Source organism: Pleurodeles waltl, chromosome 9 (assembly GCF_031143425.1).
Source record: "Pleurodeles waltl isolate 20211129_DDA chromosome 9, aPleWal1.hap1.20221129, whole genome shotgun sequence".
NCBI lineage: Eukaryota > Metazoa > Chordata > Amphibia > Caudata > Salamandridae > Pleurodeles > Pleurodeles waltl.
Window position 1 is genome coordinate 168,387,536 of NC_090448.1, and position 27,679 is coordinate 168,415,214.

The following is a 27,679-nucleotide window of genomic DNA, read 5'->3' on the forward strand; positions in this document are numbered from 1 at the left end:
TCTCCTTGTTAGGGGCGAGCGCAAAGCGCTCTGTCCCTCTTCTAATCTCTCTTTAGAGGGATTTTAACCACACTCATGTTACGTCAGTCACTTTCATTGGTTCGTGGGCTTGCCTTTTATAATCCGCTTGTTTTCATTCGTGAAAGGCATGCATACGTCATGCCTTTTCCGGTGCTTAGGCCTCCTCGAGAGCACCGGTAAACTACTGGAAACATACGAGGCTTCATGTTTTCCGTATGGTTTCTGGTCTACCTTTTGTCTTTATTTCGCAGCATGATCGCACTCGTTTTTTATTTATTTAATGAAGCAAGAAAAGTCCGGTTAGGAGTTTACAACGCTAATAACTCTAACTTGAGGTAATGCAAGACCCATTACATTGCAAATGCTTGTGAGGTCTGTATTGACATTGCAACCTTCTGTATAATCTCTAGTTATTCTTTATAATATATATAGAGTGGATTTAGGCTTTTCTCAGAGGAGTATTTTTCTCGTATCTCGATTGGCTCATTCGTTTATCATTGTATATTCTTTGGTGTGCTATTTTACATCTCAAAAAGACTCCAATCATCACAGATTAAGGGCCAGATGTATCAAAGGGTTTTACCCATTTTGTGTCTATGGGAAAATGTGTTCATACAAATGGCCCTAAATTCTTTATCTCGTAAATGCTTTCCGCACATAAAGTAATCATTTTGTTTTGTTATTTTGACAGCAGCGGGCTGTTTTTATATCTTATTCCAGACTCCTCTGATCATCAATTCTCCTATGAAATGTAAATGAAAAGGTGCGAGTTAATGTAGAGATGCTCATTACAAATAGTGCAGAGTGTTATAAATGCTTAGTTTTCAGTATTAATACCAGTAATACCATTCTGCATTATTACAGGTGTACCAGGTCTGGTCTTACCAAGATGTTTTACTACACCGGATAATATTGCACCAGGTGTTTGCACATGCTTTTCCAGTTATTAATTCCATCTACACAGAGCAGGCAGAATGTCTGAGCGGAAAAGAGCCCAGCATTCTGGAAAAGCCTGTAGTACCGACTGGGTCCTCCATGTTTTTCATACTAATACTGGGCAGTAAGTGGAATGTTAATACCACCCAGCAATGGCAATACCTGGCCTGATGTTACCACTCCATTTTATTGGCCTACTTCTCAGACTCTCCAGGACTTTGCGATGTTGCAATTTGCAAAAAAATCACAAAATTGGGTCCTTTGTAAAAAAAATACCACTTTTTTTTTTACAAAAGTCCCTGCAACATTTTTTGAAAAAAAACATTTTAAAGCTTATTTGGCTCTCCATTTATTGACTGTGTGCAGGGTCGGTGAAAGGAGGTTGGATAGGAGAGTTTCCTGACACCAAGAACCTTCAATGAAAACCAACCGTGCAAGGCCTATAGGAAAAGGGGAAGACTGCTGGAGACGGGGACACAGCAGGTGTGTGAGTGCCCCACCTTTCTGTGGCAGTCTTTCTCCTAGTCCCTACACTCGCGCCCCTTTCCTTTTGTCTTCCAGATCCCCCTTTCCCGACAGTCGTCTTCCTGCCCTCCCCCAAGCACCTGTCTCCAGCAGTCCTCTTTGGTTTGTGGTCGTTTCACCTCCCCTCTGTCACCTTTCTACTCCCACCCCCTCACAAACCCATCTGCATCACTGGGCGGTCTCAAATACAGGCTGCTGCCGGGGGTGTTGCAGTAGTAGCCTCCACCCTCCTTACAGTAAAGTTAGAGGAGGCTGCGGGGGGCACATTAACATCTCCCTTCAGCATCATGTAAATCACGCTGGGTGGGAATGTGCTTGAATGGTGCAGGAGTGCAAGTTTTAAACTGTATTCTGCACTTTCTCTGGCCTCAGACATGTATTTTTCCCACTTCGCTGGCTGGGTCACAGTGTTTTTGTAAAAGGAACATTTTGAGCCAGTTGTAAAAAGTTTGCTTTTTTGGCTGAAATGTTCTTGTTTTGCGGCCGCGAAATTTGACAAACCAGGTCCGCGATATCCTGGGGGGTCTGGCTTGTAATGAGGTCTGTAGATGGTGTTGTTGCTTTTCTGACACTATGTGAATGATCAGTCTGGCATGCAAATGTAGAATGAGCCTAAAAGCATATCACAAAGCGCAACAGAGGCAAACTAGTTCCCATCCATGAATTATGCATCTGGTGTGATTACAGATTTCACTTACTAGTGTTGTTTTCTCGTGATGTCTGTGGCTGTCTCCCTGGAGGAGTGTGGCCATGAGAGCATAATGAGGACAAAAAGAGATATGTGTTGTTAAGTGTTCTCAAATGCTTGTGAGGAGTGTAACTTTAATCAGATATATTTAGCTTTCAAGTGAAGTGTCAAAAAAAGTGTTGCGCATGTGTGGCCTGAATTCTAACACCTCACATTTTAAATCATGAAAGTAGAAGGTGGATAAAAAATATCTCGTGTTTCTGTTCTAGACTCATTCCTATTCATTTTGATTGGATTGCAAATTCTAAACATGGTGCAAATAAAAGTAGTAATTAGGAAATCAGTTTCTACACCCAACTCGCCATTACTTCTAAAGCAAGCTTACTTTCAATGAGGACTTTTGCCAATAGGTCGGATCACTTTACCCTTTCTGCAAGCAAATTTTCATTTTGTACATCCAGATAATCATTAAGAAGCACATACCATTCTCAGCAAGGTCTGTACTTTAAGTACTATAAAAAACGTAGAAAGAGTCTTAGAGCCAGATTTAGAGTTTGGTCGAGATGATACTCCACTCTGGTTGGGACATGGACAGAGTGAGGTTTGCTTTGCCATAATGGGGGAGGTTAAGGCTGCTGAATGCTTTCAGACTGAGGGGGTTGCTTATTTCTGCTTCACAGTTTTTGTAATGGGCTATATGTCAAGAGGACAGTCTATCCACTGCTATCACCATTGCCTTAAACAAGGCTAGTTATTAATCTTATTTACAGTTCTCAAAGACAATCCAATGCACTGACATGGGGTCAGGCCAGGTATACGGTAGTATGAGTTTCACTGAGAAAATGAAGGCATATCATTTCATCAGAACACATGGAAGTGAGGCTTGTTTAACAATTCTAAGTCTTTATAGTAGTCAAGCATTCAAAATTTTAGTTAAAGAAAAGCTAAAGGAAAGCATAAAGGTATATGAACGCCCTGCCAGTGCACCTGCTGTAATTACACATCTGGTCTTTCCTACTGTCATAAGGCCGAAGTAGCATTTCCCTCTTTTTCTGATAGCAGTCAGTGTTCTGAAATTATGACCTAAGGAATAGCAGATCATTATTCACAAACTGTAAGTTAGGTTTACACTTGTCCAGTTTAAGTAATTATACACTAAAGCATAATAGGGTGTGACAATGTGTTGTTTTATGCAGTTAGGTTATTGGATGAATGATTATGAATATAGCATTTATAGAGTGCTCAATCACTCAAAGAAGAGCATCCTGGCACTAGTACAAACACCAATCCTGAGTCATAAAGTAAAAGAGCTGAACAAAAGGAGTGAGCTGAAGAGGAAAAGAATGATGAGCTAAAGGGTAGTCATGCCTAAATCTCACTATATTATAGATTGTCACAGAGTAGCCAACCGAAGGAACGTCTTCAAAGTGTTGAAAAAATTTGCTTTGTTCTCAATAAACTGAAGCAGACTTGAGAGTTGGTTCCAAGCTTTAGATCCTAAGACCATGAATGATTTGCCTCCTCTAGATTTAAGCCTAAAAGAAGAAGATGTTAACAAATTGCTATGGAAGATCTGAGTGCCCTCTCAGTCTTGTAATGGCAAAACCTATCAGTTAAATATTTAGGACCTTTGGCAGGTCCTAAATAGATAAATTGGTAAATTGGTAGCCAATGCAACTCCCTGAGTGCTTTGGACACAGAGCTATATTTGGGGAGTTTACACACAAGTCTGGCAGCTGAATATTGAACCATCTGGAGTTAATGAAGCAGATGCTTTGAGCTCCCTGTATAAAAGCTATTACAATAGCCCAGACTTGATGTTATAAGGGCATAGGCCACCGTTTTCATTGCGGCTGGGGGAGGAAGTCAAAGATTAAAAAAAAAGATTTAATCAGTGAAAACCACATATCAGCTACTGATAGTACTTGTGGTCATAAAGGGAGCGTCTTATCAAGTCTGACTCTCACATTTTCGCCACTTCTACTGTGGGTGGACGAGGGGCCACAGAATCCGGCCACCACTTAATGGGGGAGAACAGATGTGGCTTCCAAAACAAACTAATTTCTGTTTTGTCAGTGTTACATTTTAAGGTGCATTTTTCCATACAACAAATAATTTTAGCAAAACAGTTCTTAAAATTCTGTTCGGACCCAAAGGAATCACTATCCAAAGGCAGGATCATTTGAGTATTGTGTACATAGAAAGTGGTTGCTATTCCTTAGGAAGTGATCAAAGATATCAAAAGGGCCATATAAATGTTAAATAAAGAAGAATAAGTGAGGCTAGCGATCTCTCTTCTGATGAATACTGACTCATAAATACTAATTGTGCCCTGTCAGCCAGGAAGTATCCAAACCAGGCCTTGTGGGAAATGCTGATGTCAAGAAGATGCTGAGAACTATAGAATGAGAAATCGCTTTGACCCATGCTGATAGATCCAATAGGATCAAAATTGCATTATTACCAGTGTCAAGCGTCATCTTAGTAGTCTCTGAGACTTATAGCAGAGCAGACTCTATAGCGCCTGGGTCTGAAGCCGGATTGACAGAAATGGTCTTTTCCAAATAGGTGGTCAGTTGAGGGTTCACAATTTTTTCCTAAGATTTTATCTAGTAACTGATGCAGCGAAATAAGCCTAAAATTGGCCAGAATCTAGGGGTCCACCAAAGATTTTTTTTAAGCGATTTGACCACTGCACTTTCTAAGGTCTTGGGACTACCACCAAAGAGATAGGAGTATTTAGTATCTGATTTATGACTGGCTTCATAGTATTGACAACCTTGTGCAGAATAACCAGCGGGCCTGGAACTCACAGAGAGCTGGACTTACACAAGATGATAGCTTGCCCTGATTGTGATAGAGCGATTGACTGAAAAGTGGATAGGGTAGATTGAGTTTTGGTGGCAGTCTATGCATCTCCATCTGACTGGCTTAGTTCGGAACAAAAGGCATCAAAACCATGTTGAGGTATTAGAATTCTTTCTTTAATAAAGCTAGCCTGTCACATAAGACCTGTGAAGGGAGAATATCCCTTGATAGAGCTTTCGGTTGCAGAAAAGACTTGGAGATTTGAAAGATTTTTTTTTTGGTCAAACTTAGCTTGTTCTACTTGGGTGGTAAAATAAGCTTTTTTGGTGTCCATGATCGATTTATGGTAGGATTTCTGGGCCACTCTAAACCTATTCAAATCCTCGGATTTATTGTCCAAACACCATTTTAGCTCAAGTTGCTGACAACAAAGCTTTTCTTTGGCTATGTCCTGTGGGTACTACAGTAACAGATGGAGTCGTCCGGCATCTGCCAGGGTTAAATAGGGGTGCTAGTTCATCTCCAGCATCCACGTTCCAATGATGGAATAAATCAACATCGTAAGGGAAGGGGATGTTGTAGCCAACTGCGTCATCAGGTTATTGCTCATTCCTGTCTTCTGTATATATTTTGTTCAGCAGGTCTTTAAAATAGAGTGATATATTTATACGGACCTTCATGCCAAATACAATGCATTTCCCTCATCAGATGTACAGTCCCTTTCCCCCTTCCTTTTTGGTCCTTGGATGCTCATGATCTGGAATTTCCATTTGGGTTCTAATCTAGGAATTATGGTAATGTGGGAATGCTATGTTTTGTTATTTCAGAATTTCTGCATTTTAGCCCATTCTCACAAAGGAAATGTGGTTATAAATGTATGTTTACCACTGAATTTACCTAATTTACACCTGCCAGGATACCACAAAGAATTCTACAAAAGTATTCCTGGTATGCCCATCCATTTACTAATGCATATTTGCTGCCACGAGTGTGGAGAAATTAGAAGTAGTAAATTCCACTCAATCAATGAAAAGGTGGTTTTAAAAGGCTTGGCTGCCTTGAAAGTTTGGTGATGCCCTGATACAGCTTTCCAGACATACTTCTGGGAATGTATGTGAAACCCAAAAAAGTGTAAATGTAAATTAACACTAAATCTCCACCTTACTTTATGTTTTTCATTGTGAATTGGTCCCTCTGTTTTAATTCTCTTCTTAAGATATCCGGTAGAATATTGACAGATTTCAATCTTCAATTCACCCTGAATTTTCTGAATATTCCAAACATATTAAAATGTAGACTAGTAAATATATTGTAATGATACTGATTTTATTTTATCCAGCACATTACAATCTCGTTAGAGACAGACCTGTGATGAAATAGCTTATTTTAATTTACTGTTATATTGCTTCTGACAATCTTAAACAAAAAGAGAGAAATCTAACATTCTAACGTTTTGAAAGCATTCAACAAAATATAATGTTCTTATGAGTATTTTAATATGTCAACACCACTTTCATTTCCTTAAAGTAAATTTCCGATCAAATGCCACATTTCTAATACTGTTAATAGGCTAATAGGTGAAAAATAAATCTCTCAGCCAAAGGGGTGATCTCACTCATTCATTCCTTCCTAATTCTGGTACCTTTAATTGGGTGTTCTTTCTATAGTATGCTTCACAGTAATCCTAAATATTCTGGTTTATATTTGTATACTACCCTTAAAATGCCAGATCAACCCGACAAAGATCATCAACAAAATCCTAAAACAATTATTAACCCTGTCAAGTTAACTATCTTTGTTGTCTGTGCAACAGTTCCTGGAAGACATAGTAAGGAGCACAGAAACAATATTTGAAAAAATGCACAATTAGTCAAACTACCTATAACAACACTTCTTTTCTATCCTCTTGGGGGAGTGGAGTAACAATATGGACACAAATTACTTAACAGATTATGTACTACTTCATTCATCTGCTATATGATAAATGTATACTAATCACACACTACTTTCTCCAGAATCCCCCCTAAAAGTATTATTTTTCATTGGCTTAATGACGCGTATGTTTCTTTAATTTAAAGGTTGGATTTCATAGAACTTTTTTGAACCCAGTTCCAATCAGAAAATGCATCTCTGTCTCCCTGTTAATGCACTGGTGTGTAGTGGATTAATTGACATGTTACACTTTATTGAGCTGAATTAATTAGCGTAGGTAAACATATTTTCTGCAAGCAACATTTTACTATTCGCCAGGACTATGTATTGTTTTTACTTAGCCTTAAATTACTTAAGCAAATAGTTGTAGCCCCACATATTGTTCTCATGGATTTATTCAAATATGTAAAAATTCTAGCCCTTTGATGGAAAGTTTCTAGCAATGTGTGCTTGATGGGTCACTGTTGTAGATAAGTCTCTGGATAGAAGCTATGGTGGTGATTGGCCATCATCCACTACTACTTGCTGTTAAAGAAATGCTTAAGTATTTGATTGCAAGATTGAATGTAAGCACATTTGTGTCTTCCAGCTTAGAGTTGAATGTGTTTTTTAAAAAACAACCTGCTTCTGTTTGTTGAGACTACCGGATACTGCTCAGTAATCATGTTGTTCAGTAGAATTAATCTACAAACAGAGGTGAAGACCGAAACAGTGATTAAAAGTAAAGAGTGTACATAAATTCACCTACCCAGTAACAAGGTATCAATTATTCAACAGCCATACATTTTCCTCTTTGAAAGCATTCTGTTCTGCACCCTAAACGTAATGCTTCATTATCACAAATGCATTGTTTGCAGAGTATGGATGTTGAGGCCAATCCCCTGTACCAAGTTAAAAGGAAAAGGAGGTAATGTAAGAGGAAGAAATACAAACACCTACACCCTGATATTTGGAAAACCCAGAATGAATTTTGGAGGCTCAGCATCTCAGGACCAAGTTTATGGATATCAATGTTTCCAGCTAAGGATGAGAGAGCACAATTACTAAGGGGACAACAGCATGGAATAGATATATTAGACATTAGGATACCAAAGTGCATGAATTACCTGGGACAATAGAGGGGGCACTTTTAACTGGCACCCAGCATACCACAGTCCCCACACAGGAGCTGTACATGGAAATGTTCTGCATTGGACACAGGAAGCATAGATAAAGAGGCAAGCGGAGAAGAAGATAATGACGCACAATTCACAATCAAAGGGGAAGGGATACAGTGGACTGAATGTAACTAAATAAGTGAGAAAACAACAAAAGTGAGGTTTAAAACAAGCTGAGTGTGACCAGTAGTGAAAAGTGAAGAGTCACAGCTACTGTTGTTGCCAGACATGGGAACTCGTCTACAGGTGGACTGAAATACTTAGTTTGCTGCTGATGACCTTGCTGTGTGCCTGATAATGCTGGTCCTCTAGTGGTTATAGCTATGCATGTGAGTTTGGAAAGTGGAATGTTTCAATTATGAGCTCATATTTTCTACTGATCTATGTGCCCTCTCTTCTGAGTTCCCAGTCGCTTCTGCCCATTAAGTCTGGCTTGCCAGCACAGCGGTCGCTAGACCTTATGTGATAAAAAGAGCCTTCATTAGTACTACAGAGTGAGGACAGCTGGTCCACCCAGATGTTGGTTCATCTGAGTACAGCTTTTGATTTAGTCAAAAGCTGTGTGCTTCCACAGAAAGAGTGCTTATCTTGCAGAGGGCTGTGATCATTTGTTTATCCAGCTGCTTGAGTCATGCACTTTATCAAGCAAAGCTAATGTTTTTGACCTCTTTGGTCGACATGCCACTGTGATGGATAGAGCTTGCCCTTTAAGGTCACACAAATGCTACTACCATGCTCCTAAACAATTAGATAATTATGGTGTTTGTTCTCTGGCTGCCTTGTGTGTGTATGCTTATGCTCAAGGTGCATATGTTTAAGTCGCCTGACTTATTTACTGTGAAAGGGAAATGTTAAAATCAATAGGCTTTTAAGAGTCAATTGTTTTTACTCTATTAAAATCTGCATAGAGGTATTTTGCTTCATGGAATCTCACAGTTTACAATAGCATGCAAACGTTTTATTGTTGGTTATCACTTCTGACAAACCATGGAGATAGAAGATTTGTGCTATGATAATCTTCAATAGGCCTTCTTAGGTGACCTAGTAATTTGCTTTGCCAACTGTAGTGTTGTTTACATTAATTATATGACTGTATGCCTGATGGTTGTCTTATTAGAAAGAGTATACGCAATAAAGCAGGCCTGAGTATGATATAGTGACAAGCAAATGAAAAGGGAACAGGCCTGATTGGTTTACAGGTAAAAGGCATGCCCAAAGCCATAGGTCTGGCCTCTTTATGATAAAATATTATCACAAATGCAGTATGCTTGACTTAGTTTCTGTGAAAAGAATTGATTGAAGTCAATAGGTCATTAGTGATAGATTGTTATGTGTTTGTGGTGTGTTGGCTTTGGTTTCAACTCAGTGGTAAAGGCTATAGATGTTAATGATTAATTGTGGAATGTTATGTCAGATTTCCTAGGTTTTATCTGTTTATTGTGAAAGCTTGTAGGCCAGACGTACTTATAAAAAATAATGTGTCAAACTCAATAGGATTGTAGTGGTAGATTTTTGTTACATTGTGTCCAAAGCCTGTAAGAAGGTACTTTGTTCAATTGAATCTCGCAGATTACGATAGTAGGCAAGGGTTTTGGTGTTAGTGACCTCCTCAAACAAGCTGTGTGAAATGAGATAATCCTTTTAGACCATTTTAGGAGATATTTTATGTGGTTTTCCCAAATGTATTATGTACATATTTGTCATTTTATTACTTTGTACCTGATGGATACCTGATCTGGTTATGATGACAAACCAATTTAATGGCATAGGTCTGACTATTTGATTGGGAAAAGCTACGACAGATGCCATAGTTCTGATCCAATTTTGTAAAAAGTTACAACAGACATTAGTCCTCTTGTATTTATTATGAAACACATAAGGTAAAGTCAATAAGCCTTTAAGAGTAGATTATTATTGTAACCTGATAAGGCTGCGGATTTGTATTTTGTTAATTTAAATCTCATAAATAGGCAACACTTTTGGTGTTGATTACCCCCAATAACAAACCCTATGTTGGAGATGATTTGCATTGTAATACATCATACTAGAATCTCTTTGCAAGGTAGAACAGGCTTACTTGGCTTCCTAGAACTTGTAATAAAAAACATTAAAAAGACATACATGTATATGTGCTGCTATTTTTTGTTTCCTTTATTGCAAAAATATGCTTGGCATGTTTAGTTGGCAGCCTGTTTTCTTTTTTTTCATTTATTCTTTCAATTTATATTGCATATGTTATTGAGTTTGCGTTGAGTTTATTGTTGTTCTGTAAGTGGATGAATCCAATAATAAGTCAGTGGGGGAGTTTCTGAATGGAGGCATAAGTACAAAGGTGAGTGACAGAGCACATGTATAATGACTTATTGAATGCCTAAATCCAACATTGACTAAGGACACACTTTCATTTAAAGGCCAAACCTACTCCATTGCCAATGCTTGTTTCGTTTTTGGGACAAGCAAATCTGCATCACTGCCAGCATCCCACTCCACTTTCCTTATTAAGGCAGTGTATGTATGGACAGAAGCATGCCAAGATATATGTTTAAGGATCTCTTCTACACAGTAGTTTCAAGCTGATCATTGTACATGTGAATCTTTAACACCTGAAACCAGATTAAACTGAAAGGTTTTGTGGTGTCCCATAGCAAATAAGATGCTTTGAATATATATTTGCACCCCCAAATGCAATGTTTGAATGTGCTGTAGAGCAGCAGTGCAAATGGAGCTACGAATTTAGACACCCCCCTATCGTATTGCATAAATCAAACAGTTTGTCTGGACACTATTGTTGAATGGAGGAAATGAGATGGTTCCCAGGTTTTGAGATGATTACTGAGAGTTGTTCTGCAGCACTGCAGACTTTGGTAATTGAAAGTATTTGGTTTATTGGGTCAAAATAGAATATAACACCAACAAGGGAATTGACTTTGGCCAGATGTAAAAAGTTTTTTTTGTGTTCACAAACAGGTCAATTTGCAGAATCAGCCCATTACAGAAAGCAAAAGGCTTTTTTAAATGCACAAAGCTCTATTTGGGATTCAGTAGTCTACTACCGAATCACACATTGTGTTTGTGATTCGGCTTTAGGAAGGGGTGTGCTTAGGCCTTCCCTTCCTAATACTGAATCACAGTGGTATGTTTGAATATTTTGCGACCGAAATGCGTTTGTGAAACATTCGTATTCTACCACCTACTTCAAGTTGGTGTTAACTCATTCGCAAATGGGAAGGGGTCCCAAAGAGACCCCTACTCTTTTGTGATCGTTTGTAAATCTTTTTTTAAGAGCAGGTAGTGGTTTCACGGACCACTTCCTATCGAAAAAAAGAAAAAGAAACGTTTCACTTTTTTTTAATGCATCCAGTTTTCCTTCAAGGAAAACGGACTGCATTAAAAAAAATAAGAGATTGCTTCATTTTAGAGCAATCACAGACATGATGGTCTGCTGACCCCAGTAGATCACTATCCCTGTGATTTCAGAGATTCTCAATGGGTCGCAAACCAGAACCTTGCTCATTATTATTCATGAGGTAGGTCTGTTTGCCACTCACTGGAAATCGCACAATGTGTAATAAACACATTTGTACATGGGTGTTTGCAATTACCAAATCGCAACTCACAAAACATTGCTATTTGGTAATCACATAGGATTACCTATGTACATCTGGCTCTTTGTTCTTCTAACACCAGGAAATGCAACTACCTGCTAAAAGACCAATTCAGAGTCAAAGTATATAGGGAAAAAGATTTTCAATGCTCAGAGATAAACATGCATGTTTGATATCTTTTGTCTAATGTGTGGATTAGTGTATGTCCTAGTAAAAATAAGTGATTGGGTTATTAATCACAGTTTACATATCATTAATTCTTCATTGCTGTAAATCAATGTAGGTAAGGACAAAATAATTAATGCTTCTAAAATAAATGGCTGTTTTCAGCCATTGATCAACTTTCCTGAATACCTTGAAAGGATTTCCACCATTACCCCAACTCCTACCACCCTTTCAAAACCTTTCTATCTTTTTACACATCTGCTGGTTGTCCCTGTTGTGTGGGACCTTTTTATTTTGCAGTTTTGCAAATTGGCTGGTATTTGAGGAGCAGAGGTGGGCCAAAAAGTATGCTTGAAAGGGATTATAATCAAAAATGTTTAATTGAGACTAAGTAACATAGTTCAAAGTATATCATGTAGCCAGACAATTTAGAGTGTAAATACTTAAGGAACAGAAACAGAGAGGTCAGAAAAAAGGGTTTTTCCACTGATAAAGAGAATTATTGATACAATCTAATCTCACATATATATATATATATATATATATATATATATATATATATATATATATATATACTTATATATATATCTTTGCCTCCTCCTCACAAATATCCCCAACCCAGGCAGCAGCGGTGTGCGTGTGGTCATGAGACTCCGCTACTCCATAAACAACACCAACTTCCTTAGCACAGAAAGACGCACACTTCTACTCCTAATCACCACGGAAAGTGACAGGTATGGGCACAGCAACAACCAACGCATTTCAGCGAATGAGTCTCCTTGTTCACAGGTCACAGGAACAAGGCGACTTGTTCGTCCAAAACGCATCAGGCGTTGCTGTGCACATACCTGTCAGTTTGAGTGGTGACTGTTGATAAATCAGTGGATGCAGGCAGTAGGAGTGCATGTCTTTCATTGCCAGAAAGTTGTTGATGTTGTGTATATATATATATATATATATATATATATATATATTTATATATGTATATTTCTAAATATTTATGCAATTAAAAATACAATGGTTATAGGGACGTTATAGTTAGGCTCATATTTAAACGTACAAAACTATAGAAATTCACCTGTTATAGTTAGATATTTCAAGTAACAATAGCTCGTGCCCTAAGGTAACTATAACTCGCGCCCTGCCATGCACAGTTATCTGATCAGTAATTTTACTGCAGATGTTATAGATGGTTTTGTACTCAGACTCTTACACACCCAAAGACACTCTCATGCACCCACTCACAGACCCACACACGCACTGATGCACCCACTAAAACCCTGATGTATGCATTTTCACACCCAGACAGACACTCTTACAGCCACTCTCACCCCAGATACACCCTCTTACACCTATTCTCACATGAAGAGAGGCTGTAGCCAACTCTTGCGGTGCGCGGCCAAAGGGCGTGCACAGCGTGGGGTTGGGTGGTTGGCCCCATGGTGTGGCTGTAGGCCAGGTCTTGTAGGCAACCTCCGCTGCGCATGGGTGAAGGCCATGCATGGTGCATAGTTGAGTGTTTATGGGGGATTAGTCTCAAGGCATGGCTGCAGGCCAGGCTCAATGGCCAACCGCTGTCGCGCGTCAGTGGTTTGATTAACATTTTGTAATGAAAATTACTATCCGTTAACGAAGAAGAAGAAATTCACTGAGAAAACCAAAGGTTACAGGGATATTATAGTTAGGAAACGGAATTAAAAAAACATACACATTCACTTAAAAAAACAAAGGGTACAGGGACATTATAGTTAGGCTCACATTTTAAACATACAAAACCATAGAAATTCACCAGTTACGGTGAGAGTTACCTCAAGTAACTATGACTCGTGCCCGAAGGTAACTGTAATTTGCGCCCTCGCCATGCACTGCCAATTACTGCCAAAAAGTACGGCACTCATCACATCTCTTAGAACATCATTGATAAAGTCACTGGAACATCTGCAGTAAAATTATTGATCATATACCTGTGCAATGCAAGTTATAGTTACCTTAGGGCACAAATCTCCAAGTTGCTTCTTGGAACATTGGGACTACAGTTGCCACAATGCACCTGGACAAATCCTTGCAAGTCCACTGGATGTACAGTCCAGGCTGGGGAATTTTGTGGAAGTTGGTGCAGGGAAGCTCTTTTACCCTGTTACATCCGGGAGTCCACTTCTGACCCCTTTTTGAAGCTAGGGCTGTGGTTCCAGGCAATCCATAAGTGTGCAGGTCTCTCGGTTGCAAACCAGGGTTTCAGCAGGGCAGTCGTTCTTGTCTTTGTGGTTTCAGGAAGCAAATCGGAATGCCAATGCAGATCATCCACCTTTATTCCATCTCCTTGGGGGACAGTCAGTGGACACTCCCGTCAAATGAGCTGCAGGGCGCCACTCAGAGGTATGACAATTTTCTCCAAAAGTGTGGCATCTTCTTGTCCCATAAAGCACTGCACTTTTAGATTCCAAGATGGTGGATTTCTCTCCAGATAAGAAAGACCTGGCAATTCGACCCCCAGGTGTAGACCATTTCCATCAACTCCTCCTCTGGAAATCTGCAAATTCCTTTCTTAAGCCTACCTTCTATCTATGGAGTACAGGGGAGAGAGTTAAGGCCTGGTCACATTACTTTCTGACTGGTATCCTTTTGAAGCCTCAGCTTGCTTCACCCAGCCCCCTTCCTTGCCTGTTTCACCATCTGCCTACCACCCACATTAGATAACCTCTGCTCAGAGTAGGCCACATATCCCCTAATCAGAGCAGCATGGCTAATCCTGTTAGGGCTGACTAATCAGGAGAGAACCCTAGGAGGCTGGAATTTGGCTTACAAAAAAAGAAAGTCTTATAACTTCTTTTCTGTATACGTTATGATAAAATCAACGATGGCAAATTGTTGCATTTCTCATTACCATTCATTTGAGTCCACGTATGACATTTATATGTTTTTCGTAGGCATACTTAGGATTATGAAACATATTTCCAATGTAGCCTAGGGAGTTGACTTTCTACAATGGGAGAAAAAGAAAAGGGGCAGTTGTTCCCTCACCACAGTATATAAAACATATTTTATAATGCCCCTGCTTATAGTTACAAGGCACCCCACCCCTGGGGCATCTAGAGGATACCTCGGGGTGACTTATATATAAAAGTAAGGTAGATTAATACTTTGGAAGTACCTTTAATTCCAAAGTTGAAGTTGCATATATTTTACTTTTTTTAAAGCCAGTCTGCAAATCAGGGCTGCCTTTAATAAGGTCAGCAGGCACACAGGAGTGCACAATCCACTGCAGGAAATCTACTGGGCCTCTAAACTTCCAGGCCCTATTATATACTAGGGACTTATAGGTAGTTTGAATCCCCCTTGCCCTATTATCTAGTAGGGACTTACAGTGTCTGTCATTGCCATATGGAATTATAACATTATCATTTGACCATATACCTTTTATTCAGAGCACTGGCCCTGGGCCTCTTAAGAAGAGCCCAGGGCACAGTCAGGATCAGTTACTATCAGTATCAGTCAGAAATATTGGGGTGAACATGCTAAAAGGGTGACTTCCTCACACCACTGTATAGTTATAGTCATGTCAGAGATTGCAGAGAAAGTGTGTTTTTTTTGTTGCTAGTAACCTTGGATCCATTTGTCAATTCTTAACAAAATGTTAAAAAAGAAAAAAATCATCCACCTCAGGTCACTCTTCTGCACTTTTCAGCTGATTCATCAAGCAGGCCCAGAGAAAAAGGGGCGTGGGGTCTCAAAAACCGTTCTCCTTATGCAACTTTAAATAGGGCAATTGAACAGTAATACAGAAAAACAACTGAATGGAATTTCACCAAATTTCGCAGAAAGCTAGATCCTCACTCAGAAAGTGTGATTTGTTTGATTTGGTGTAAATCATTCAATATAAAAAAAAAAAAAATAAGATTTGAAGTGTATGTCTACAGTATGTAGAGGCGTGGACCCAACAGATCTAAAGATAAGATCTGATTAACTGCAACAACATCAACAAAGACCTTACAGCAGCCCTTCAGGACTCAGTGAGGTACTCTGCCATCTTCACTGAAGAAGAGGTAACATAAAAATTTAAGTAAAAGAAGGCCAAAGGATTTTTGAAAGGCATTGTGAGGTTTATGTGTTGGATTTGTTAATAACGTGAGAAGTGTTTATTGGCTTACAACGGTGTAGAAATTAGAGGCCTAACAAGCCTGACAATAATGAAAACAACAGTAGTATTAACTACAGTAACTCTTAGCTAGAGATTAGATTGTGCTGGTAGTAACAGGTGCACCCTCTAGAGATAGTGTGGCATTGAATATTCCAGGTGCACTCTGATGAAAGTAGGTCGTTCTAAGTGTATTCACTTCAAATTCAGTGCAAGCTTTCTTTTACCCTGTATCAAGGTTTAAGTAAAACATGTGAATAATAATAAGGAGTTAGCACCACCAAACTCGTACCTCATAGGCACCCTACTACACCTATGGAAAAAAGGGAGTAGAAGAATAAAAAATGTTTTCTTCTGAATTATGTACTGCACTTACATCTATTTAAAAGATGATGTAATCAACTTATTCAAGGAATAATGGTAATTATTAGACTGCAAATACTAATAAATGTAATTTGTATTTACTGATACTACCTGCCTATTGCAGAAGTGCGGTTCCATGCAAGGTTGTGTACGGTACGTGGAAATCCTTATTTCTCAGCACAGAATAATCCACGGTAGACCCATGCACACTCTGATGTAGCAGCATATTATCCTTGCATATTATGGGCACTTTGCTGAACAAACAGTGTACTGTAGGGTGCCCCTGTGCAGCAGCTTGGGTGCCATTATTTAAATGCAGCACCCTGAGGTGAGGTATCGTAGTTGGAATATATTTCTACCTGTCTCCAGTGCAAATTAGCTGGTATCATCTTCTTTATTATATTCAGAGAAATCAACTGATCCCCTGCTAAATATTGTTAGTTTAGGAGATTTGCTGGCTTTGCAGCAGTGTAGGAGGGTGAATTATCAAGAATATGGATGAGCCACTCCAGTCCTTGGAAGTTTTTCTCTTGGCAGCAGCCATGTTGTCATGTAAAGAAAGCTAGCGTACCATTTTGCATGAGCTCAACTCGTGGTAGCGGCATATTGACATAGTCCAAGTCACAATGAGACTGTGAAGTTGCAGTGCTGAATTACAACTTTCTTCTTGCACAAATCCTTGCAAAATGTATGTATGGTAATCTTTGGTGGGGAGGCTCATCCAAACGTAATTGAAAGAAAGGACTATAGAAAGAAAGAACTACAGCTCGTCAGCCATATTGAAGAAGAGACAGACTGATATACATATTTGGTGTTAGCTGTTATATAAATTTAAACTTTCTGGTGAACACATTTGACCATGGATACCTCAAACTTTGAAGACCCCCAGGTGACAGACTGGATCCTGAAGTTTCCAAGCAACTGTTCCTCCGTGCCGACAAGGGGCGACATCGAACTCCATGATGGCACTGCACCATTTCCACATCTGATGACAAGTGGCCTGTATATAGACACCATCGCCGCTCTTCTTTCAGTGCACTTCAACACAGATTCAGAGATGTGCACCCAAATTGTTGTTGGTATTTTAATAACTCCAAAATCAGTCTCTTCTAGACAGTGTGCTAGGACTAATGATCTCTCCCAAAGACCACAGGATTCAGACTGTGTCATGTCTGTCAGAAGCTAATATTGGTTACAGGTCTGCACGACATCTGCTTCTGTTGACTGGGTCTAAGCATAACGTAAAGTCCTGTGACAAATTCTCCCTGATGCACTCAAAGGCTATCAGGGAGTCCTAGGCAAAACTGTATGTCGCTGAGCAGGTAACACTCAGAGCTGTAGACTCACTCCTGCTACAAGTTGCCATCCTTGGCTAAATGATTTTATCCCCCCTTTTAATCTGATGCTGACCTATATTAAGATTTACAAAATGTCACATGCCTGGATACTTCCCCTGAGACAAAGTTTGGCTCCTCACCAAGGCCTCTTAAAGAGAATGCCTCTTTTGGGATGACAGAGCTGCAGAAGAGTTGGAACTTCAACTATCCATAGTAGAAACCAAGGCTATCCTATTAAAGATAATGCAGCTTAGGACTGCCAGTTCACAAGTCTCTTGCTGGCATTTACCGAATAGTTGACCGAGACATAGGTGGTAAACTGGTCCACACAGCATTCTGCTATTCCAGTAAGCCATTCTGTGTCTAGGTGTCATAGATCTTCCTTGGGGACCTAGTTTATTGACCTGGCATCTGGCTTTTGATAGCTGGTGCTTCAGGCTTCCACAAATAAGGCCAACCCAAATGCATTCCACAGTGCTTCACCAGACAGTAATTCTAAGTACATGGATGTTTTGAGGAAGAGGATCTTCTCATCTGCAAGTTTGGCTTTCAGGTCCTTAAAAGCTGTTTTTCTGATGGGGTGAGACATGCATGCCCTGTGGAGCATGGCCAGTGAGAGCTTGCTTGCCGTTACCCAAGATTTCAGAAATGCTTTGGGACTCAACTACATATGTGTTGAGAACATGGCCTAGATGGAACAGGATGTGTAGGTTGCACCATGTACCTCAGTATGATGATCAGGTGTCATGCTCAGATGCAAACAGCAGCCTTTTCTGCAGACATTCAAGTATCCCATATGACAGGGTTCTGCCAAGTCGGTCCTGGAGAGCCAGGTCCATGCCAGATTTTTAGGATATCCACATTTAGAAAAATGTAGATTTCTGAAACATCTTTTTTCTAAATGTGGATATGTTAAAAACCTGGCATGGACCCGGCTCCCCAGGACCGAGTTTGCAGAACCCTGCCCTCTGATCATGAAATTTGGTGTCATGATTGCTTAGAACCAAAGGCAGCACTTGTAACCCATGCAAAAGTCTTTTCAACCTTTTTGTGTTTCCAAAAGACATTGCAGCAGAGGCCATGGTCACCAGCAAGGACAGTAGTCTTCTCTCTTCATTGCCTGCTCTGACGGTTGCTAAGCCTCGGAGATGATCCTCTCATGGTCATGCATGGTCTCAAGGAAGCAGAATTAGTTCAAACTGGCTCACCTGGCATGCAGTTTGCCTCAGACCAGTAGCTGGTGAAGGTTGTTCAACACTCTCTCCTTTAGATCCTCTTCTTCTCTTGTTCCACCAGTTTTTGATCAGATTTCAGGAAATCATTCAGGAAGTTTAATCATTACATGCCAGAGAGGCCATAGAAAGAAATATCAAGGCACACAAGGGTGTTATTTCCAAGTACATTTTGATGTCCATTGATGGCTGAGACTGATATTAGACCATTGGTTTTTGAACATCTACCTTGGTAAAGACGAGTTCAAGATGTTGACCTTGGCCCATTTGCTTGCATCCAGGAGGCTGGATAGTGTCCCTGGACATGCAGAATATGTACTTTCATGTGCCTGTCCTACAGATGCTTCTTTCGGTCCGTGGCGTGGTCAGAACCCATTTACTTTTCCGTTATCATTTTGGTTCTTTATGCCCTTTGGCACATGCTGGCTCTGCAGAAGATCCCCTGCCTGCAATGGCCATAGCACCAGGGAATTCCTCTTAGATAAATTCTACATTTTGGAAGAGGTAGCTCATGAACTTCAGTGGTGGATGAGAGAACCCAACATGACTTGAGTAAGGCTGTTCTCCCTATCTCATATACAGTTACAGCTGTGAGTGATGCATAATTCCATGAGATGGTCAATTATGGGAGATAGAAGTCTAGCATCTTTGGTTCCCAGTGGAGCAGGAGCACCATATCAATCTTTTCAAGCTTTGTGCCTTTCAGTTGCTCCTAAAGGTCTTTCCTCCATCCATCAAGGGGAAGATGTTTCAAGTCCTGACAGATAACACAATTGCCAAGTGGTACTGCAACAATCAGGGCTCTGTGAAGTTGTGGGTGTCTTGCCAGGACGTATTGATACTTATTCAATGGTTCGACCTTCAAGGGATCTTTTTGACTGCCAAAGCCCTAACGGTTTCTCTCAATATCAGGGTGGATGAACTCAGCAAACGCTACTTGGAGGACGATGAATGATACCTACACCTGGAGGCAGTCCAAACCATCATCAACAACTGGAGTGTGTCTTGGATAGATCGTTATGATCACACCTAGAAAATGCAGTGTTGTGCTTACTGCACACTGAAGTTTCTGCCTCAAAGGTCCATAACATTATGGTTCCAGTAAGACTCTGGTTTCCTGTATGCCTAACCGGTGCTAACTCCTCTGTCCGAGTTCTTCAGAAGTTCACAAGGTGCTGATCCCAATGCATCCTGATAGCCCCAGATTGGGCTAGGAGAGTGTTGTATTCAGACCTTCTGCACCTAAGCATTTGCTCTCTGCTTTATCTACTTGTTCTAGAGAACCTTCTGTTCCATCAACAGGGCCTGGTTCTGCACTCAAATAACCACTAACTACACCTCCATTCAATGAGATTGGGCATAACCAGCTGAGCAGGTTTGATATGCCTGTAGAAGAAGTGGATGTTATCCTTGTAGCTTGCCTTCCATCTACCACATCCATTTATTTTGGTTGTTGGCTAAAGTGTGTGACCTTTTGTGGAGATCGTCAGGTTGATCCTCTCCAGGTGAAGTATGTGGAAGTTTTTTATGACTGTCTCTGCAAGACTTTGCTGTGGGCACCATTACAAGATATTTGTCAGCTCCTACAACCTTTCTTTATTTGATAAGTTGGTGCTAGGGACTGGTCCTTCTTTTCTGCCAAAAGTAGTGACACCCTTCAGTGTGCAAGAGTCTGTCACACATTCAGTTTTTTTCCCTCAACCATATCCCTCCAAGGAGCAACAGTACCTCCACCAGTGGTACCTGATTTGGCCTGTCTTAGGTTTTATTTTAAGCAACAGAGGGTCACAGGGTGGATGACCAACATTTTATTGTTTTGGCAGGAGCTAAGAAAGGAAAGCTGATTCAAAGACAGACCTTATAAACTTTGATGGTCATGTGCACAAAAATGACTAAGGGGTCTCTGGATGGTCTTCAAACCCATTCTTCCAAAGCTAAGACTGTCACGCTGGCACTGCTGAGGAATGCTCCAGTTTTGGATATCTGCCATGTGGCCATATGAACATCCATCCATACCTTTAGTAGGCATTACTGCCTAGTTCGCCAAGAAGACTATTTTGCTTACTCACATCTGCAGGACTTCCTGGTGTAACGTCCACTCCTCAGATCTGCCACCTTTTGGTTTGCACTGCTTTGGTATTTACTCAAAGGTGAGGTATCGGTGGTTAGAAGTATCCATCAGGAGAACAAGTTACATACTTTTGTTAAAGCGCTTTCTGGTAGATTGTCTAATGGCAGGTCCTCACTGTAGTCTTTCCTCTTCATACCCTGAGTTGTCTTTCAGTATTCTAAAAAAAGTCTCAGGTTAGGTTTGGCACACTCTAAGGTTGTAAGGTTTCCAATCTATAATATCCATGCCTGAAGGCAAGGAAGAGTTCAACAAGAAGACTTGCATATGCAGTGCAAATGGCACCACATGTTAGCATGCAGGAGCTCTTGGTGGAAAAGTTCCAGCTCGAGACTGGCACCCAAGAGAATTCAAGAGGTGAGGAATCTGTGGCTAGATTGAGTATGCATCAGAAAGAAAATTACTGAAGTTAAGTAAATTGTTTGCATCTATACCCATGTAACCTGTAACATGTTCACTGTGTGTTGTTTTGTTCTACATCGGGTAATTTTAAATGTGTGATTACTGTGTGTTATTATGTTTTACAATATATGCTTACATATTTTAAGTGGTTTATCTCAGTCAACCTACAACTGGCAACTTATTCTTCTAACTGCCAGTAAATAAAGAAATAACATAAATACATGAGGTGCGGTTTCTGTAAGACCAACAAACAAGATACAAGCCATCCATAATCTAATTGTTTACTAATTAAGTGTATTTTTGTTTATTTTTATAAATTGGAACCTTTCCATCTGCCGCCTTTCGGTGAAAGATGTTGCATAAAAACTGAAATATTTATAGTGAAAGCACAGAAATGTAGCAAACTGCAAATCTCCTCGCTGTTTCTTTTGTAAGGCTTCCCAAATTGCAGTAAATTCTACAGTTTTTAAATAGGTGGGGAACATAACCTCAGTGCATCTCATTCTGCACATATACCCAACATTTGCACATCAGCTTAAGGCAAACCATTCAGGGTGCATTCAGCTTGCCATGGTGCATCATGTCTTTTTCAGATTAGTTTAGAAGTACATAATGTTTCTGATTACAATAGGCCTGTTCTGCTTTAACGTTTATGCACAAATAGCCCAGAATGCACAAAAGCTTAATTTAAAGGACTATCCTAAAGGATCAGAGGTAAGCACAAAGTTGGTTTTTCTGATGTATGGGCTTAGGGACCATATGAGATGAATAATTAGAGAGAAACATTTTAATATCATAATGAAAGAGATACCTTATGTCTTTTGAAACAGTTGACCAAATTGTGTGCCTTCACTCTTCATGGTTCTGTTAATGAAGAAGACACCAGCTCAGCTAAGGTATTCTCTGCTTAACAGTTCAAACATTTTAGCAACTTTTTATTTGTTTTCACTGAGGCCATCCTAACTGGCATTGAATCTTGTAGTCTGTATTAGTTCATAGCAAGTGTTTTGTTGATACAGTTAATCCTTGTTAATCCTTTATCATTTCTTTACATTATAATTTCTAGAATTTTTTAAAATAAAGTAAATTATGAAAAAGTTATATTTAGTGCATGTTTATCACTCAGGTTCACCAGTATTATAGCTGCCTCCCAGATGATAAGGTGCCTTATGTGAATAGTCCCGGAGAGAAATCTAGAATCAAACAGCTTTTACAGCAGCTGCCTCCACATGACAATGAGGTAAGTGCTGAAAGATCATATAAGGAACGTTTGCAGAGTACATTTTCTTAAAGCACCACCACGAAGACACAGCAATAACAAATACAATGAAGGAACTTATGATTTCCACTGTAGAGGATACACTGAGTTGCATCAAAGTCTACAGTATGTCCTTTAAAGGAGTCATTTGTATGACACTATACCGAGGTCTCTATTATCAACTTACAAAAATATTGCATGCACTAACACTATATTGTCAAGGTAAGTATATAATTAGTATTCTTACTTGTGCATCTAATTACCTAGGAAAGCATGTGTTGTAATAGACGGCTGAAATGGATGCAGTATTATAGCAATGTCATATACACATGCAATATAGTGGTGGTATATCTAGGTGTCCATTGCTTGGAGTTCGCGCATCATTTTAACACCATAGTCAAATTATTTAGTAAGTGGATTATCCTAATACACCAGTTACAAGAATGAGCTTCTGTGGACACCATAGTATGCTGTCAACTTGGCAATCACTTTATCAGGCTATGGCAAATAACTGTAATGCTTTACCACCACCACCAGGCACACGTAAAGAAAGCTTGAATCTTCTCATATTCCGGTTTTCTGCGATAGGTGGTCATTAGGTCTTTGTCATTCTATGGAATGCTATTATAAGATAACAAAAGTTTATAGTCATCCTTGCAAATTGCACATATACTTCTATTATCCTACAGATACAGACCTGTCCCTGCTCAACGCACACAGTGTAAAGAGTTTCCTTTTTAAAAAAAATAAAGCACAGGCACTTATTACATGTAATTATTATCTGTAAAATGTTCCTGTTACTAATTCGCAGCAGTGAAATTGCAAAACGTGAGCACAAGAGATATTCACCACTGTCAACGAATATTGATAAACATGTTCTGTTAAAAGAAGGGATCCATGTGGTGCACCAAACTCACATGTTCTGTACTGCTATGCATGCGAACAGAATCAGTTCCCTGTGTTCTTAAAGAGCTGACAATTGTTTGTCAGCATTCTAGTACTGAACACTTACAGCTCACTCCTTTCTAGCATAAACATCACAGCTTCTACCTTGGGTGCCTATCAGCCATATATTTGTGGGGTTTGGGAAATGAATGTGGTGACATTCCAGTATGGTTTGTGGTGATGCAGTGTTTTGGCATTCGGATTTATCAATCTTGGTGATGTGGATAACCGTCAGCCATAATAAACTAGGAAGTAAGATTCACTTTGTTGAAAACTAGTCAGATTAATTTCTTACCCACACAAATTGGTAAGAATAATTACCAGAAACCTTTTGTTCAGCGTTATTGTATTGCAGTTTGTGGTGGGTCCTCTTCTGGTGAAAGCCAGTGGGATTAATAAAGAACTTCAGAACAATATCTCTTTGTTGGTTATACATTTAGAATGTTTCTCTTTACACCAACATCTGAAATGTTTATTTTGTGCTAACATGTTTGTAACTGACAAATGTTTATAGTGATGAAGATATTGCAAACACTATACATTTGCTTTGCATTGTGCACAGACTGCAGATATGTTAAGCATTTTATTATGCTCTTTCAGCACACAGTGGAATATTGCCTTTTGCTACTTATTGGATGTTGTTTTTTGAGAGGAGTTTAGACACTGACTGGGACATAAAGGGGGTTATTCTAACTTTGGAGGAGGTGTTAATCCGTCCCAAAAGTGACGGAAAAGTGAAGGATTTACCACCAGCCGTATTACGACTCCATTATATCCTATGGAACTCGTAATACGGCTGGTGGTATATCCGTCACTTTACCGTCACTTTTGGGACGGATTAACACTCCTCCAAAGTTAGAATAACCCCCAAAGTGTTTCAAGAAACTGAAAGCTAATATTTTAGGTGAAATTCCCTTTTATTTCAGCGTGGAGGGCTTCTCATCAGACATCCCTACTTCTACCTATTGTACAAATGCAGCAGGAACACAGCTCCCATTCTCAGCTATTATACTGCACCGCCTACCTGTTGGAAATCGTGGCCTAAATGCGGGGATCAGATTCTGAATCCCAAAAATCATGAAGTTTGGTTCTGGTGTGCCCACCAGATGCGCTTTTGTGTAATTGTAGTTAATGCAGTCTTACACCAAATGGTGCATATTAGCGCCATGTACTGGTCAGTGGAGGGAGTCCTTGATGACACACTCTAAATGCTGAAAAAAAATGGGCAAGAATGTCTTTAATTAAAGAAACTGATATCCTATAGCTGTTCATGCAGTGCTCAACGAATCGATCACTTACTATGCCAAAGGTACAATGCCACCATATTACCTAATAGGCAACATAATCACCTGTGCTGATAGATGAGCAGCAAGGATAACGCTGGTTTTATTAGTTGTTGGTCCTTAACTCTCTATGTTCCAGCTGGGGGTATACTGACGTGTACGTCATGATGCTACGCATGTCATGTGACTGCAAGGAATGATTGAATATGTAGTTTTCTCATGGTCATATTGATAAAAAGAACAAATCCACATTTCTAATTCGTATTGCAGTTTAATTTGTGTTGGAATGATAGTATATCAAAGTGCTTTTTGTTATACCTTTTTGTATGGTCTCTTTTAAGGTGTTTTTTAAGAAAGAGAGGAGAAGGGGCGGACCCTACATTGCCCTTATGATATTTCAGCTCAATTTATAGTGAATGAGATTCACTCCGTAAATGGCAGCCAACAGTCCTGCTATTTTTGTAAAGAATTAATCGAATTCCTTAGGATTTCATCATTCGAACCATTGAAAGGGGTCCTGAGTCTGTGCACCCATCTCTATTTCTGTTTGGCTAATAACTTAGTTACTTTCGTTGTCACTGTAAATTTTTCAGGTATTGTCAATGATTTGTCATTTTCACTATGAACACTGGTCACAAAATTATTAGCCTGTTTTGTGCTACTTTGGCATCTGATCATACTATGGTGTCCAATAATACATAGTCTTATCTTCCTGCTTGTTATGCCCACGTACGTTAGCTCACAGTGAGATTTGATTAGGTAAATGTCATTGTTTGAATTGTAATTGGTGTAGGGTTTCTGTTCCCAATGGTATTGCAGGCCTATATCTATGTTGTTGATATGCTTTGTGTATGAGCAAACAGAACAGTGGCCACGCTGGAAGTGGCCTTCGACTGGGGTGAGACCTCAAAGAGAGTTATCTTCTTTCCTTTCCACCTTCTTTGGGCATGTGTGAATTAACACGTCCCTCGAACGGGTGTTTATTTTGACAGAGAGAACATGGGTTTCTCTAGTTTCAGAGTATTGTGTTAAGTATCCTCCAATGTTTGTCAATTATTTTTTCACTTGGTGAGAGTTATTAATGTGTTTACTGACACAAATTAGTTGTTGGTTTGCCTGTTTATCTTTGTCCATTAGGTGTTCTCTATTTCTATAGCTAGCCTGTTTCTCTGTCTTTTGTACCAGGCGATGTGGGTAGTTCCTATGTCTCAATTTGTCTGTGAGCAGTTTTGCCTCCTTTTTGTATTCATCCAGGTTGGAGCCATTTCGTCTTTAAAGCAAGTACTGGCATACTGGTAAATTGTTGGGTTGGTATATACCTTTGTGATCAAAACCCTGACCAGTGGTCATATGAGTAGATATATGTTATTTATTGTCATAGTAAACTTTAAAAGCTGTTCAGTATCTTAAGCCACGTCAGAAACTCCTCTGGTTTGGTTGATGTGCCGTGACATATGACGAGGACATAGTCTATGTATTGTCACCAAAGCCTTATTTCCTCATGGAATGGGGTTTTCTGTCTGATGTTCTCCTGTTCAAAAAGGTGAACATACAGGCGTGCTATACTAGAGCAAAGGTGCTTCCCATTGGGGTTCTTTGTTTTTGCTTGAATATGGTTCCTTCAAATTCAAAACAGTCATTTTTAAGTGCCAACCTAGTCCAGGTCTTGATGAATTACATTAGTGTTGCCCATTTCCCATGTGCTGCTCCTCAGTAAGTCTTCTATGGTTCCCAAGCATACATCCTGCGGTTTGCTAATGTAAAGGGTCTCTACATCTAGCTCCATCATTATCTGTTCTGCTGGATCAAATTATATATCATTAAGGATGTTCAAAAGGAGTTTTGTGTCCTTGATATATAAAGGCATTTTTGGGCACTAATGGTCTTAGGAATCAGTAAATAAAAATAGACAAAGGTTCAAGTACTGACCCTGTTCCTGAAACTATAGGACATCCAGGGGGTGGAGTCCTATTTTTATGGATTTGAGGGATGCTAAAGATATAAGGGGGTTATTGGCTCCTCGTTGATCGAGAATTCTGCCTTTTTGTTGGTTTACCATTGTTGTTATTTTTGTATTCTCAACAGTGGTTCTTACTTCTTTCTGTATCTTCTTCGTGGGGTCCCCTGCAATGATTTTGTAAACTCTTGTGTCTCAAGTTCAATGAACACATTTCTGCAATCCTCAGCTGTCTGGATCACTATCGCTCCCCCTTGTCAGTGGGTTTTATGACTACATCATCTCCAAGTCTTTTAATGATCTCTGTTCCTTGGAAGTAAGGTTATGGAATTGGACCTCATTACTGTCTAGTGCCTGTCATGTGCGCATACGTTTACCAGTGTGGAGATGCTTGCATATCAGCTGTCCACGTAACATTCCAGCTGACCAAAATGAAATTGCTAGGTTGCCAGAGCTAGTTAATTTTCTAAATTGGTAATTTAGTAATAGCTCAAAAAGAACTATAGAATAATGTGCTGTATATTTGGTGCTTTACCAACAAAAGTCTTTAAAGGATAAATAAGGTCAGAGTTAGTACACGTGCAAGGGTTATTTCTAAAAAGCTTTACACATGAACAAAAACTCATAATGTGAGAACCTGCAAAGCCTGTTCTAACATACCCTTTCTTTAAATTAAAGCCTTGGCAAAATTCTTTCATCTTTACATTCTTCTAAGGTAGATGAAATGAAGAGTAACTGTTTTCTGAAGTTAAGGTGTGCAATATGCTTGTAAATACCTTATTACAATATTAATGACTCTCAA

The 27,679-nt window shown here is 39.6% G+C and overlaps 1 protein-coding gene across 8 annotated transcripts in view; it reads left to right on the top strand.

Moving 5' to 3' along the window:
- The window catches only part of PRICKLE2 (prickle planar cell polarity protein 2), a 1,019,428-nt gene that overhangs the window by 858,298 nt on the left and 133,451 nt on the right, over positions 1-27,679 (top strand). For 4 of the 8 annotated variants that reach the window (XM_069206505.1, XM_069206504.1, XM_069206508.1 and 1 more), the window contains one exon: positions 22,561-22,674. The exons of the other annotated variants lie outside the window; for them this stretch is intronic. In XM_069206505.1, the coding sequence (XP_069062606.1) occupies positions 22,561-22,674 (114 nt within the window). The remainder of the gene's footprint in view (positions 1-22,560; positions 22,675-27,679) is intronic. 8 annotated transcript variants of the gene reach the window in all.